The sequence below is a fragment of the Planococcus citri genome, chromosome 1, assembly GCF_950023065.1.
Source record: "Planococcus citri chromosome 1, ihPlaCitr1.1, whole genome shotgun sequence".
NCBI lineage: Eukaryota > Metazoa > Arthropoda > Insecta > Hemiptera > Pseudococcidae > Planococcus > Planococcus citri.
In genome coordinates, this window is record NC_088677.1 from 66,154,574 (window position 1) to 66,168,559 (window position 13,986).

Genomic DNA, 13,986 nt, shown 5'->3' on the forward strand with positions numbered 1-13,986 from the left:
TCGACTTCTCGGGGTTTTTTACACGTGCAACACGGACGATAATCGTTGAAACAGTAACAGGGCATAGACTGCAGCGAAATTAACGTCGAATAGAACTCGTTTTCCATGGTTGCCTGGCATTCTGGAATTTGCCGAAGTTCATGATAGAGCAGTGTTATTAGGGATCTGCGCCAGAATTACGTGAAACTGGATACACGTGTGTACCACTTATTGCTTAGCATCGTGCTCGAAGGCGAAATTACGCTCGCGGATTTGGTTTGATTTGCGAGGGTTTGTGGTACGTATTTGAAGTGGTTGCCTTTGCTGTCATCGAATGTGTTATCGATTGAGGAGTGAAGTTTGATAATTTTTAGGAAGGAGATAGCTGATGCAGCTGTGTTAATTTTTTAGATTTTAATTTAAAATCGGAGATTCTTTGCGCCCACCGGGGGGAGGAGGGTCAGATCAATTCAATTTTCAATTTCAATCATCAAAAAAAGTTGATTCAATTGTCTTATTTTGACCTATTTGTGACGTATTTCATGAAAAAGTTGATAAAAATTACACTCACAACAATAAAATAAAAATTCGTTTATTTTTTGAATCTTTTCGAATTTTAATTTTTTGGTGATGAGTTCTGCATTTCATCAAGTGAACGGGGTTTTTCAACTTTTTCAACAGATACGTAAAAATAGGGATCAAATGGGTCAACTTAGGTCAACTTTACCAATCAAAACTGTTTTTCATGTTTTAAATCAAAAAATCACATTTTTTCGCTAGCTTTAAATTTTTTAAATCGACTTTGCGACATGGTACCATCCCAATTTTTTAATATGTTGTTCATCATGAAAAGCTGTCCATAATATATTTTTTTCAGAATTTTTGAGAGTCGGAACGATATGAAAACTACGTTTTGAAACTTTTAGAGCTAATTTTTCATACGAAAAAAAGTGGCAACACTGATTTTTATGATATCACCAAAAAGCCTTTCAAAACCCTTAACTATGGGAAAAAGTTCCATTTTGGTAGGTATCGCGGTTATCGAGTGATCCACTGCTGAAATGGATGATATTTTAGGTTCACTGAAAACTTTGACACCCCCTGGCTGCCTTTAAAAATGGGCTAGAGGGCTGCGATTTGCGCCATTGGTCATCCCTTCAAAAGGTCTTTTCATAGGAAAAATTTCAAAAAAATCGCCGAACCCCCTACCACTTCTTGGTCGAATTGACGTGGAATGACCCTCCGGTCAAATAGATTGCATACCTAAAAATCAAGGCATTCGTGATATTTCAATCAGATAACTATAAAGGCGTGCCAAACGGAGGGTGGTGTGGAGGGCGAAAAGTTGAAAATTTTTGTGAAAAATTGGGTGAGTTGAAAATAGTCGGGAAATTTTGGAGAATTGGGAAGAAATTGTGTAAGCAGGGGAAATCAAAGAGTTACCAAAAATCACGAGTTTTCACTTTCTTCTTTAATTACATATTATATAAATTTTCAAAAAACGTGCGAAATTTCACTAAAAAATACCAAAAAACACAAAATTTTGTCGTTGAAATTTCCTGTATTGAAAACGATTTTTTGTGTCTCACAAATTGTAAATTTTCGCTCTCGCTTCGCTAGGGCAAAATCGAAAATATTCTCTTCTTTTTTTAAATTTGGATTTCGGTTTTTTTTTGGTTTAAACATTTTTTAAAAATTGTTTCTTCAAATTAAGGTACATATTATTTACATAGAAGAAATCATCCATTATTTAAATAATTTCACCATAGGAGCTGCAATTTTTAAATTTTATTGTTTTTCTGAATAATTTCTAAGGCATATGTACATCTATTCACTTATTTTAATACTTGAAATGCCTTCGACTCGATTTCCAAATTCATCTCGTCTGATAACGTTGAATTACGAATTGAAGGATTTGCAATTAAGTTTCTGAATGAAGCCATACGTTAGGCCTTAGAGGCATTTCGTGCCAAGTTTCGGATTACCACACTGGAGGAAATTATCGAAATTAGGTCAAAAAATGGTAAGATTTTCACTATTTCAAAATTACGTAGTTTTCTCAAATCACTGTCAAAACAACTTACTTACCGGTTTTTTTTTCGGACAACGAATGAGTCCATTTGGATTTGGTTCACCTGGAGGAATACATATATAACTTACCGCACCAGAAATGTAATAAAGAATCAGAATCAAAACGAGAAAATATTTCATGATAACAACTTGATTCAATATAAACTTTTTGAAACAAAAAAAAGGTAATCTTTACGAATTAATTTTAGGAAACATTCAAACAAGAAAAAATTTCTAGGGAAGGAATATTATTTAACGAAAAAAATTCTGCTACAAAATTTTGAAACGTTTAAACCACTTATCGAGGATTTGGTAAAATTTTGTACCTATTATTCGAGGTTCAACTATTTGTACACGTTATATTTTAGAATTCCATCGTGGTAATTTAATAAGTTAAGTACATACATGCTACAAAAAAATTGTACGTAGATAGCCTGCGTTCTGCAATTAAAGTACATACCTAATGGTTTTCTACGAAAAAATAAAAATTCCGAATAATTTAGAAAAATGCCAGAGAAATCAACTTGTGATATCTATAATAGTGTTGTTATGTTATTTACCTATTTCTTCAATTTGTATAAATTTTGTAGAGCTTTTGCCCTCACTTCGTTCAAGTAGTGATTTTTGCTCGAAAAATTCCGCTAGATACCCTTTTGTTTATCTAACTTTAAAGAAAGTCATTCTAAATATCAACCTTTCATTCTATTTCATTTTTTTTTCAAATTTTCATTTTTGTCGTTCTTTTAATTTGTTACTTTTTTATATTTTTAGAAAAATTTTCAAGTCCAAAATCACAGAAAATTATTTTAAAAATCAGCCGTTTGTTTTCGTTTATTTGTTTTTATCATTTCAATTTTTAAAATTTCTCGAGTCAGATTTGAAAGAAATCATATTTTACGAATCAATGTTTTATTTTGATTTTCCAAATTTAAGTAATTGAAATCCAAAATTCGAGGGAATAATTCATTTTTAATTTTTTGTGATATTTTATGCTGTTACCTTATATTTTTATTTTAATTCAATTTTTTTAAATTCTGTACTTAATTGACAAAAATCGTTGAAAAAATATGATTCACTCTAATTGGCTGGAGTTGAAATTTTAGATTTCTAGTTTTTTTTTTCTTTTCAAATGAAGTTTCCATTGGGATTTTTTCAAAAAAATAAATACTGAATAATAATTTTCGACTTTTTTTCTCTATTGAGATTTGAGAGTGGGTGTTGTATTTTATACTTTCTTAGAACAGATATGTAGTTTATTAGGTTGATTTATGATTTGATTTGATTCTAACAGGTTTTTAGCATTTTTTGGTACGTTTCTGTTAAATTTCATTGAATTTTCATCAATTAGTCTTTGGTAATTTTTCATACATTTTTTAAAACATCTTTTTAATCAATTTTTACTAAAGTTTCGCCAATTTTGGAGCTTTATTCCTTTCTTTGAAATAATTTGAAAAATGTTGTACGCTGCTTTGGATGCATTTTGTCAATTTTTTTTTGAATTTTTATTTCTTTTTGCTAATTTTACGATATTTTAAAGCCTTTTCTAGTATTTTTTGCATCTTTTCAACACGTTTTCAAACACTTTTTCATGCATTTTTGTCAAATTTTATTAAATTTTCTTCAAATGTTAGTCATTTAAAGTGTTTTTAAAGCTTTTGTTTGTGTTTAGAAGAAGTTTAAACGATTTTTTATGCAGTATTTACTCAATTTTATCAAATTTTACTGAAACATTACTTTTTGGCGACGTTTTTGATTAATATTATCTCATTCAAACTTTTTTTCAAAGTCCATTCTCCATTCAGCACATTTAAACAAAATTTCATTCATACATTTGAGAAAACATTTCGAAAAAAAAAATGTTTATTATTCGTATAAATCACTAAAAAAAAAAAAATTGAATAAACAAAACAAAATAAACGAGTGGAAAATTTCCAAGAACAGCCACATAAATCCTTTGGTCACATTTTATCAGTAGGCTAGTTTGATTGCCTAATGAATTGGAAAAAAAATTGATGATTACTGAACAGGTTGACATTTCAACCAAATACCCCCTTTCACATTCACATTGCCAATAGATGGTGCATATTCCAAAGGTGTTATAGTTTTCGAGGACACTTCGAATGAGAAATCTTTCAATAAATAAATAATTCCCACGATTATTTGCATTCTGGCGAATCTTTCGGCTGCATCAACAAAAAAAAAGCACACAGATAGGTATAATTTAAATCAATAAAGTCGAATACCAGCAAAAAAGATACCAACCTATGCACATTCGTGGACCTTCTCCAAATGGTAAGTAGGCATGGTGAGGCCTTTTAGAAATCGCTTCTTTGGTGAAATGTTCGGGGTAAAAATCTAGTGGTTTTTCGTAATATTTACTATCACAGTGTAATCCTAAAGTTGATATGAAAACTGGAGTTCCTTCTTTGATTATGGCTTCTGAATCTGGGATTTTATAGTTCTCGCCACATTTACGAATCAAGATTGGTGCTGGAGGGTATTTTCTCAGTATTTCTGAAAGAATAATTTTGAATTAGTATTTAAAGTGTTGATTTTAAACGTGCTGTTTTGTAAACTATTGTAAGTAATGGGGAGTTGAATACCTGCTATGATCATTTCCAAATAGGGCATTTTTCTCATCATCTCGTAACTAATTTCGCCACCATTTTCCTCAATCGTTGATAATATTTCCTGTCGAAGTTTCTCTTGAATATCTAAATTACTACCTAGCTCGAATAACATGAACATCAGAGCTGTGGAAGTTGTATCGAAGCCAGCGACGAAAAATAATAAACATTGAGCTGCCATTACTTCTGGAGTAATTTCTAAACATAGAATTTGAAATATAACGAAAACCCATAAATACTCGACGAACTCGATCATACTAGTTTTAATAATTCGGAATTCATTTATACGAATATTTGCATTACCTGCGTCATGTTTCACGTGTTTCTCGCCGATTTGAGACATAAACTTGGCTAAATCAGCTTCCCCTTGTTCTTTTATTTTTTCCATATCTGTTTGATTCTTCAGGGAGATTAGAATGTCGAGGAAGTCGCCTCGAGTGACGTTGTTTTCTTCGCGATTTTTCACCATGTCTTCGACTATTTTCATGAAAAAGTTATGCACTGGTTTTTCGAGGAATTCCAAGCGGAGTGCTTTTATATAAGAAGCTGGCATGTGTGGGAAGTATGTTCTTATGATGGTTTGCCACCTGCACATAGAAAAAAGATATTAATCTGATTTGTTTCGAAATAATTTTATGGCGATGAAACAATGACCATAACTTGAAAAATTTTGAAAAAATTATCAGTGATAGAAAGCACACCGAAAGACGTAAAAATGATTTTCTTGACCTTTTTCCCGAAATTTGGACCACCTTCTCGAGGATTTGAATTTTTCAAATTAGATTTTAAGGTCGTTGTTGAGGTCAAAAAAATTTGAAAAAATTCAGGGTCATTGCTCTCCAATACCTCTACCTTCACACCAAATTTCGAGTCAATCGGTTGGAAACAGCCTGAAATGGCGTAAAACTTTAGAAAAAAAAAACATTTTGTGAGATATCGATCGCCCTTCCCCCTCCCTCCTCCTTAGGATGTGGATGGAAAACTGCTATATAATGTTATAGAGGTATCATTCATTCGTTGCGTCGTAATAAGCACATCGACTCATTATACTTTTTTCGACTTCGTGTATATAAATACTGCCCACCTAAATTATTCTTATAATTGACCTTGTCACGATACCTATTTTTTTTCATCATGCCTCATCTACCGTCGCGTCGACCCTACTCGTGTATCGAATGACGTAGATATGCATCGCATTCACAACATGTAATTATAATGCATGCTAAAAGAGTATTAGGTTTCATTAGATTTACCTAAATTTAAAAATACGATCGCACATCCTTCTAAACTCAGAATCAGGTTCTTGTAGAGAATTCGTATCGATACCGAAAGCACAGCTGCCTATGATATCTGTGGTCAATCTAGCGCATAGATCTTTAACGTCGAAATCTGAACCATTTTGCGAATATTTCATCAGTACTGGTTTTAATCCTTCAGCGCAGGATTTTATTAGAGGAAACATCATTTTCATTTTTCCACTAGTAAATGTGCCGGTCAATTTAATGCGTAGGTTTTTCCATTCGTCTCCTAGGTCATTCAAAAAGGGGCTAGTGAAAGTAAAATTGTTATTTAAAAATTGATGCTTTTTCTAGTACGAAGGAGGTAATCTTATTAATTAAGAAGATCTTACCTTGCATGTTGAATAAATGATAGGCCAATGGTTCGACTTCTTTTACAACTGTAAATCCACGATTTTGAAAATACCCGAAATCTTTCACCAGTATGGTTTTTATCAGCTCAGGATCCCTGATCAGGACAGTAGGTTTTTGAAAAGTATACACTCCACCGAATCTGTGAGGGTCTAGTTTCTGATGCATTTGATTGAACCCTTCCCATGCCGATATTCTCATGAATATTACATCTTTCATGTTACCGAATAACCAATGTGGTTCAATGTATGGAATTCCATATTGGTGGAAAAATTGATACGATTTTTTGATATACCAGTAAAAGTATAAAAATACGGTTATCAAACTGATGAATAAAGTTGTAAACAAAAACATAGCGATCGAAGGTTTTATAGTGTTGTTTGAAAGCACGACTGGTGTTTACTGTCGGTACGTTGGTGATACTTGAAACCCTCGCGTCATTAATTTGTTGAAGCGGAATCGCGTAATGTGGGTGGGAGATTAGAAGTGTTTCAAGGTACAGATAGTTCTGCTCGTGTGTGAATTTTTTCGCAGAAAACTAAAGTTACCTAAAAATTGATGGTAGTTGTACGGTATATACTTGAAAATACAAATTTTAAAATCGAGTACATTATTAGAATATTTTTGAAAAATTGAAATAAGTAATAAAAATTAAGCGTAAGGATAAAAAAATCAAGATTGCCATGGTCGACATTTCATCCAAACTCCGCCTTTCACCGCTAGTCCTGCGGCAGATGGTGTAACTTGTAAAGGCAATGTTGTTTTGGGTGATAACTCAAAGGCGAAATCTTTCAATAAATGAACTGCTCCTACAATTATCTGCATTCTTGCGAATCGTTCTGCTATAAAAATAGAAGAATATCAATTTAAATTAGTATGTATGATTGGTACATACTTTGTATAGAACTTCTTTCAAGATGAAGAAGCATGAATGCCAGCCTTTTGAGACATTTTAATAATTTGACGGATGAAATGTTCAATATTTTCGTGTTCTTGAATAATGTAGACTGGATTCCATTTACAAATTGTCTAATTGCAAAGAAATTGATGCTTTGCCCAGACCTCATTTTGGGAAATGAAGGCCTATTAATTTCACGTCTCAGTTATCTTTTGCAACCGTTTGTTTTTCATTTTCAATTTCGGTGTTTTTACTTTCCTTTTCCTTTCTAAATTTGGGTCCAAATTTACCGAAAAACATGAAAAATTAATTTTTAAAAATGGAAATCCACGTCAAAAATCAAAATTATCTGCAACTCGCTTTATCAAAATTTTTTAGTTATTTATCAAAACTTCCAAGTGATTAAAATGCCAAAAATTGTCAAAAAGTCTCATTTCTTGCTAAAAATGACTGAAAAGTTAGATTTTTCTGTCAAAAATTATCAAAAATCATAGCTTTCATGCAAACGACTCCAAAAATTGCCATAAAAATACTGATGTTTTTTGCTGAAATTGTTAAAATCTTATTTTTTAAAATTAAATGCCAAAAAGTCTTGCTTTGCTGCTGAAAGTTGCAAAATGATTTCTCTTTTTGGTCAAAAATTTGGAAGATATTTTTTGGCCGTAATAATTGCCAAAAAGTCTTACTTTTTGTTGAAATTATCATAATTTTTTATTAAATATTGTAATTTGGGTGTTCGTTTTTCGGTAACTTTATTTTTTTTTTACATTCTCAATTGAAAATTTTCTGGCTTTTTTCTTGTTTTTTTCCACATTAAAATATTTTTCTTCTATTTTGGTGAGTTTTTTTGTTTAGGTACGTTCTGTTTTGAACTTTTCTGATTGCCAAAGTTGTTTTTTTTTGTGAAAGATTGGTTACGACCCCTGGATTTACTCCAAACCAGTAATTTAAATAATAAATTAATATAACCAAATTTCCAATACCTTTTTCTAATATTACAAGTCATTTACCTGGAATTACCAGTTATCAGAAATAACTAGCTATTTATCAAAAATTACCAGTAATTTACCAGAAATTACCAGAAATTTACCAGAAATTACCAGTAATTTACCAGAAATTACCAGTAATTTACCAGAAATTACCAGTAATTTACCAGAAATTACCAGTAATGTACCAGAAATTACCAGTAATGTACCAGAAATTACCAGTAATTTACCAGAAATTACCAGTAATTTACCAGAAATTACCAGAAATTTACCAGAAATTACCAGAAATTTACCAGAAATTACCAGTAATTTACCAGAAATTACCAGTAATGTACCAGAAATTACCAGTAATGTACCAGAAATTACCTGTAATTTACCAGAAATTACCTGTAATTTACCAGAAATTACCTGTAATTACTAGTAATTTACCAGAAATTACCAGTAATTTACCAGAAATTACCAGTAATTTACCAAAAATTTTCAGTTGTTTACTAAAAATGACCAGTAATTTACTAAAAATAACGGGTAATAATTACTTGTAACTTATGAAAAATTACCTGTAATTCATCAAAAAAGTACCAGTAATTTACCGAAAAGTACATTTACCAAGAATTACCAGTAATTTACCAAAAATTGTCAATAAATTGCCCCTAATTACCAGTAATTTACCAAAAATTACCCGTAATTTACCAAAAATTACCCGTAATTTACCAAAAATTACCCGTAATTTACCAAAAATTACCCGTAATTAACGAAAAATTATCAATAATTTACCAAAAATTAACAGTAATTAATCAAAAATTACCAATACTAAAATTTACCAAAAACTACTGTTTTTTCACAGAAATTGACCAAAATTACCAGATGCTCAAGTATATTTTTAGTAATTTACCAAAAATTGGCAGTCATTTGCCAAAATTTACTATTAGGTTACCGAAAATTGTTGGATAGATTCTAGAGTGAAAAAAATCATGATTTTTTTTCAAACATTTTTGATTTTTGAAGACTCATATCTCTCCTCCAGGGGCACCTTAGGAGCTGAAATTTTTTTTGAGTGCCTTCAACTTAAAATTACGATCTCTGCTGAATTTTGTCAAAATCCTATGTTTTTTTTTGCGATTCGCCCTTCGGGAATGCCATCTCTTCCTCTCCCTCTCTTCAGTTGCGCTGGTAATTGGTGAGTTCAATTTTTTAGAGCCTCTTTCTTCACCATAATCTTCAATAGTGCTCGTGGCAAACCGATGGTGTTCTTCTTAATTATTGTTAGTTTGGTGGTTTTTAAAAAAAAATATGGAAAAACACAGATCAGTGTTAAAACCTTGATAAAATTGAGAAGAAATAATCCAGCAGCACATCTTTGAGAATTTTGAATTTTCCTCATTTTTTCAGAGAAAATTTTGGCATGAAAATTTTTGTTTGCGCGGTGAACATTTCTGTGCATTTTTGTCATTTTTTAACCACCTTTATTTTTGTAAACTCGGATTTTTTCAAATTCTAGATTTTTTATACCAACAGGTGTTTATGGGACTTATTTTCCAAAAATCTTTTTGAGAAATTCTTTGTAAATACGTTGACATTTCATCCGTCATGTTGTCATTGGATTGCCTATAAGAGCCGAGCATTAATCAATTAAACGTACCAATACAAACTCGAGGACCTTCGCCAAACGGCAAATAAGCGTAATGAGGTCTTTTAGATATTGCTTCTTTGGTGAAATGTTCAGGATAGAAATCATCCGGTCTCTCGTAATATTTCGAATCCGCATTGAAACCCATTAAAGGTATTACAATCGACGTTCCTTTTTTAATAACAACTTCGGAATCTGGTATTTTATAATTTTCGGTGCATAAACGAAGCAGGATCGGCCCAAGAGGATATTTTCGTAATGTTTCTTGAGTTATATGAAATGCAAACGAATATACAACATGAAACTTTACACGCATTGGAGTGCAGTTATGTGTATTTAGTACGTATGATATCTATACCTGCGATGACCATTTCTAAATATGGCAGTTTTCTCATCATTTCATAAGTCATTTCACCGTTATTACTTTCGAGCGTTGATAATATCTCTTCTCTGAGTTTATTTTGAATATCAGGGTGTTGGGTTAGTTCGAATAGCAAAAACATTAGCGCATTTGACGCACCTTCGAATCCTCCGATGAAGAATAAGAAACATTGAGCTGCTATTAATTCTGGTGTCATTTCTGTAAAAATTAAAAAAAACTCTTAATCGCGATCCTTGTAATGTTCAGTAAGTTTTATCAGCGTGGTTTTCTTACCAACGTCATTTTTAACGCATTTTTCGCCTATTTGAGACATAAATTTCTCCAAATCTGCGTCCTCGTGTTGGTCTTTGAGCTTTTCGAGTTCTTTATGGTTTTTCATGGCGATAAGTAAGTCGAGAAAATCGCCTCTTGTGATGTTATTTTCTTCTCTGTATTTAACCATGTCTTTGACGGTGTTTATAAAATAATCATTGATTTCCTGGGGAAACAAATATAATCCGAAGAGTTTTATGTATTTGGCGGATAGGCTAGGAAAGAAAATGCGGACAAGCGGTTTCCATCTGCGAATCAAAAATTTGATTAAAAATTAAAATTTAAGAGCTTTTTAAGGAAAAATAAAAAAATAAATAAAACTATTGAAACTGGCAGCCTTCAATGCTAGAATGGGTACAGAGAAAACGCGATAAAATTACAGAATATATAAAATTTTTTTGTCAAAGTGACGCAGCTCAGTTAAATTTCAACGGTATTAAAATAAATTGCAGGGTATTCGTTTTCTATACCATTGTTGCAAGTGTTAGCGATGTAGGCAGTGGAGTTAATTAAGACCTTGAGATCACGAGGCGATCGTGCCAGACACAATTGAAAGTTTAAAATTACGTTCAGGCAGTGTAAATACGTATTTACCTCGTCTGAAACACAGTTCTTCCCATTTTCCTGAATTCCGATTCGGGATTTTGCAAACTGTGAGTGTCTATTCCAAAAGCACAGGTACCTATCACATCTGTCGTGTATCTTGCACAGAAGTCTTTCACATCGAAAGTTTCATCGTCTGAAAAATACTTCGTCAGAACTGGATTCATATCGTAAGAGCATTTTTTCAGCAACGGGAACATCATTTTCATTTTTCCGCTGGTGAATGTGCTGGTCAGCTTGATTCGTAAATTTTTCCATTCTTCTCCTATATCGAAATAACATTAATAGATAAATTAATTAGTGTTCATATAATTGAGGTCTAAATAAAAATCAGTACCCTCAGAGAAAAGTTGTGTGATCAAATAATGCTTTTAAAATGTTGATAGGTATGTCTAAAATATTGACTCAACTTCATGTAAAATTACACCCTTACCTGGCAAATTAGCTAAATTATTAGCCAACGGTTCGATTTCTTTATGAATAGTAAATCCACGATCGTGAAAATGAGCGAAATCTTTTACCAAAATAGTCTTGACTAGATCCGGATCATTTATCATAATCTGAGGTTGATGTAGATTATAAATTCCGACAAATTTGTACGATTTAAGCCTCTCGTATCGTTCGAGGTATAAGTCCAAGAAGGTCTTACGCTTCAACAGTACATCTTTCATGCTACCGAAAAACGAATGATCTTTATCCCACGGAATACCGCATTGATCGAAAAATTCGAAAGATTTCTTAAAAAACCAATAAAGGTATAAAAATACTGTTGTTAGGAGTAAAAATAATGTCGCAAACAAATACATGACGGTTGAACTTCACAAAACACGTGCTCGTTTAAAACTAGAAGTTTTCGTACTGAATGACGTAACAACGTAATCATATGGTTTGATAAAATACAACAATAATGTTACTCGTTGTCGTTGATGTAAACATCTTGTTTTTTGCTTGATTTTTTTTTTGAACAAAGAAAAATTCAGGGTTATCGCTCTATCGCGGTTCCGGGGTTAGGGAGAGGAACCATTTTTAAAAAATCTGTTTTGAGGTCCTAGAATTTCATTTTCATCAATTGTATCTACGCTTTTCTGATACCTAACTAGGTATATTTTGAGAAAAAAAATTAAATGTTTTTTTCTACCAGATTCTAGTGTAGGCGATGACATTTCAGCAAAATTCGCTCAAAGGAAATAAAATGGTCGTGAAGAGTTAGGTAGGGACTTGTTGTGCTGGTGTAGAAAAAATTAATTTTTGAAAAATCCAAACATTCATACCTACTTATTAAGTAATAACGTACAATCAACTTAATTGACTTTTGCAATGTATGTGTACATGGTTCTCTCGCAAATTACTTCTAGTTATGTGTGAAATGAGAAGAATCTATGAGTGACCTCTTCATTTAAAGTTGAAAAAAGAAATTTTTTAATATTATCGCCACCTTATGCAATTGTTAATCGTTTGCAATAAAAAATTCGAGTACATAGTAGATACAAACAAACGTCGTAGAGCATTGAAAATTTATAGAAACATTTTTTATTCGAGAAACTTTTCTAATGTATTGAGTTACCTACTATTAAAAATAGTTAGGCACCTGCTTTAGAAAAATTCGTTTCGTCGAGAGAATTCCTGATTCATCCTTGAGAAAAGAAGTCGGTAGCATAATTTTAAAAAAAATTTATCTGTCATTCTGTTTTTATGAGTTATTACGATGATTGGTATTGTTGAATCTGAGCTTCAGTGCGAATAATCGCGAACGTTCGCCTCGCGTTCGCGAACATTCAAGAATATTCGTGACTATTCTCATCTGGTTATTTTGAAAATTCTCTAATCTTTGCGTAAGTGACCAAATTTTGACGAAATTTTGATTTTTACTGCGAATATTTCGCCAAAAAAATGTGTTAATTTGGGCTTTTAATGGCGTTTTTTTAATACATTGAACATAGAATTTCCATCAATGTTGCTGAATAATGTTCGCTAATTTTCGCAGCAAAAATCAAAATTCGCAAATAAGTACATATATTGCCAACGCTAGTAGCATAAGTCATGGTGTCCAGCGCAGGATGAAAGTTTTGACTATTTTCAACGTGAAAGGATAAAGATTTGTACTAGTGAGTCGAAAAATTTGATTTGATGACTTGTTGCATAACCAAAAATTTAAGAGGCTGAATTTAGAAAAGAATTAACCCCATCCCCCCTCCTCCAAAAAAATGATAGAGAAAATCAGAAGGTAATGTACGTTGAAAAGTGAAACTTATTTGATTAGGAAGACCTTTCTTTCCTGGGACTGAAATTTAAAAATTTACCAACTCGTAAACTTGTTATTTTTAAAATTATTTTTGGATTTTTTCATCAAATCAAAAAGTTGTCACGAAAATCGTCCACTTTAATAGTGTACTAGGTATCTAATTCTTCAATTTTTCTTCAAATTTTGATAAGTCGCTATCAAAATAGTAGCTCCTTCGAATTTCAAAATTTTAAATTTTGCTTGGTTTTTAGTGCCAAGTACATACGTAATATCCAGTCTCTCTAGCCAAAAAATCATTTCAACTTCTTTATTGGATGTTTTCCTATTCAACTTTGATGATAAGAACGAATAATGCATCTAACGATTTTCTTTGCGGTACTACTCTTTTTGTAGGTAAGTAGGTATACCTACTATGCGTACCTCTACCTAATCAACAATACTCAAATATTTTTGGGTTAGCACCAAGAAAACATGTGTTTAGTAGTACTACATTATTAAGTATGTGATATGTACTTACTGATTATTAAGTGGATTTCTGAGTGTTACGTAACATTTTCGTTGATACAAATATTTCGTCAAGTGGTACAATTTTATGGGTCTGAGGATCTTAA

General features: G+C 31.9%; 2 protein-coding genes across 3 annotated transcripts; both read right to left on the bottom strand.

The window, feature by feature from the left end:
* Positions 1–3,891: 3,891 nt before the first annotated feature.
* LOC135841643 (probable cytochrome P450 6a21) lies at positions 3,892–6,729 on the bottom strand. The gene is made up of 6 exons (XM_065358715.1): positions 6,307–6,729; positions 5,930–6,203; positions 4,980–5,263; positions 4,653–4,874; positions 4,312–4,563; positions 3,892–4,232 (listed from the first exon to the last, which is right to left on the bottom strand). Exons 1-6 carry the CDS (start codon positions 6,677–6,679, stop codon positions 4,066–4,068), a joined length of 1,572 nt encoding a protein of 523 aa, XP_065214787.1. The 5' UTR covers positions 6,680–6,729; the 3' UTR covers positions 3,892–4,065.
* A 151-nt stretch (positions 6,730–6,880) lies between these two features.
* On the bottom strand, positions 6,881–12,004 carry LOC135841588 (probable cytochrome P450 6a20). Of its 2 annotated transcripts, none has more exons than XM_065358620.1 (6): positions 11,567–12,004; positions 11,125–11,398; positions 10,492–10,778; positions 10,195–10,416; positions 9,849–10,100; positions 6,881–7,164 (listed from the first exon to the last, which is right to left on the bottom strand). In XM_065358620.1, the coding sequence occupies exons 1-6, from the start codon at positions 11,937–11,939 to the stop codon at positions 6,998–7,000; spliced, it is 1,575 nt and encodes a 524-aa protein (XP_065214692.1). In that variant the 5' UTR covers positions 11,940–12,004; the 3' UTR covers positions 6,881–6,997. The 2 variants fall into 2 exon arrangements, with proteins under 2 accessions (XP_065214692.1, XP_065214682.1); XM_065358610.1 differs by having other exon boundaries at positions 6,881–7,167.
* Between the last annotated feature and the right edge of the window lie 1,982 nt (positions 12,005–13,986).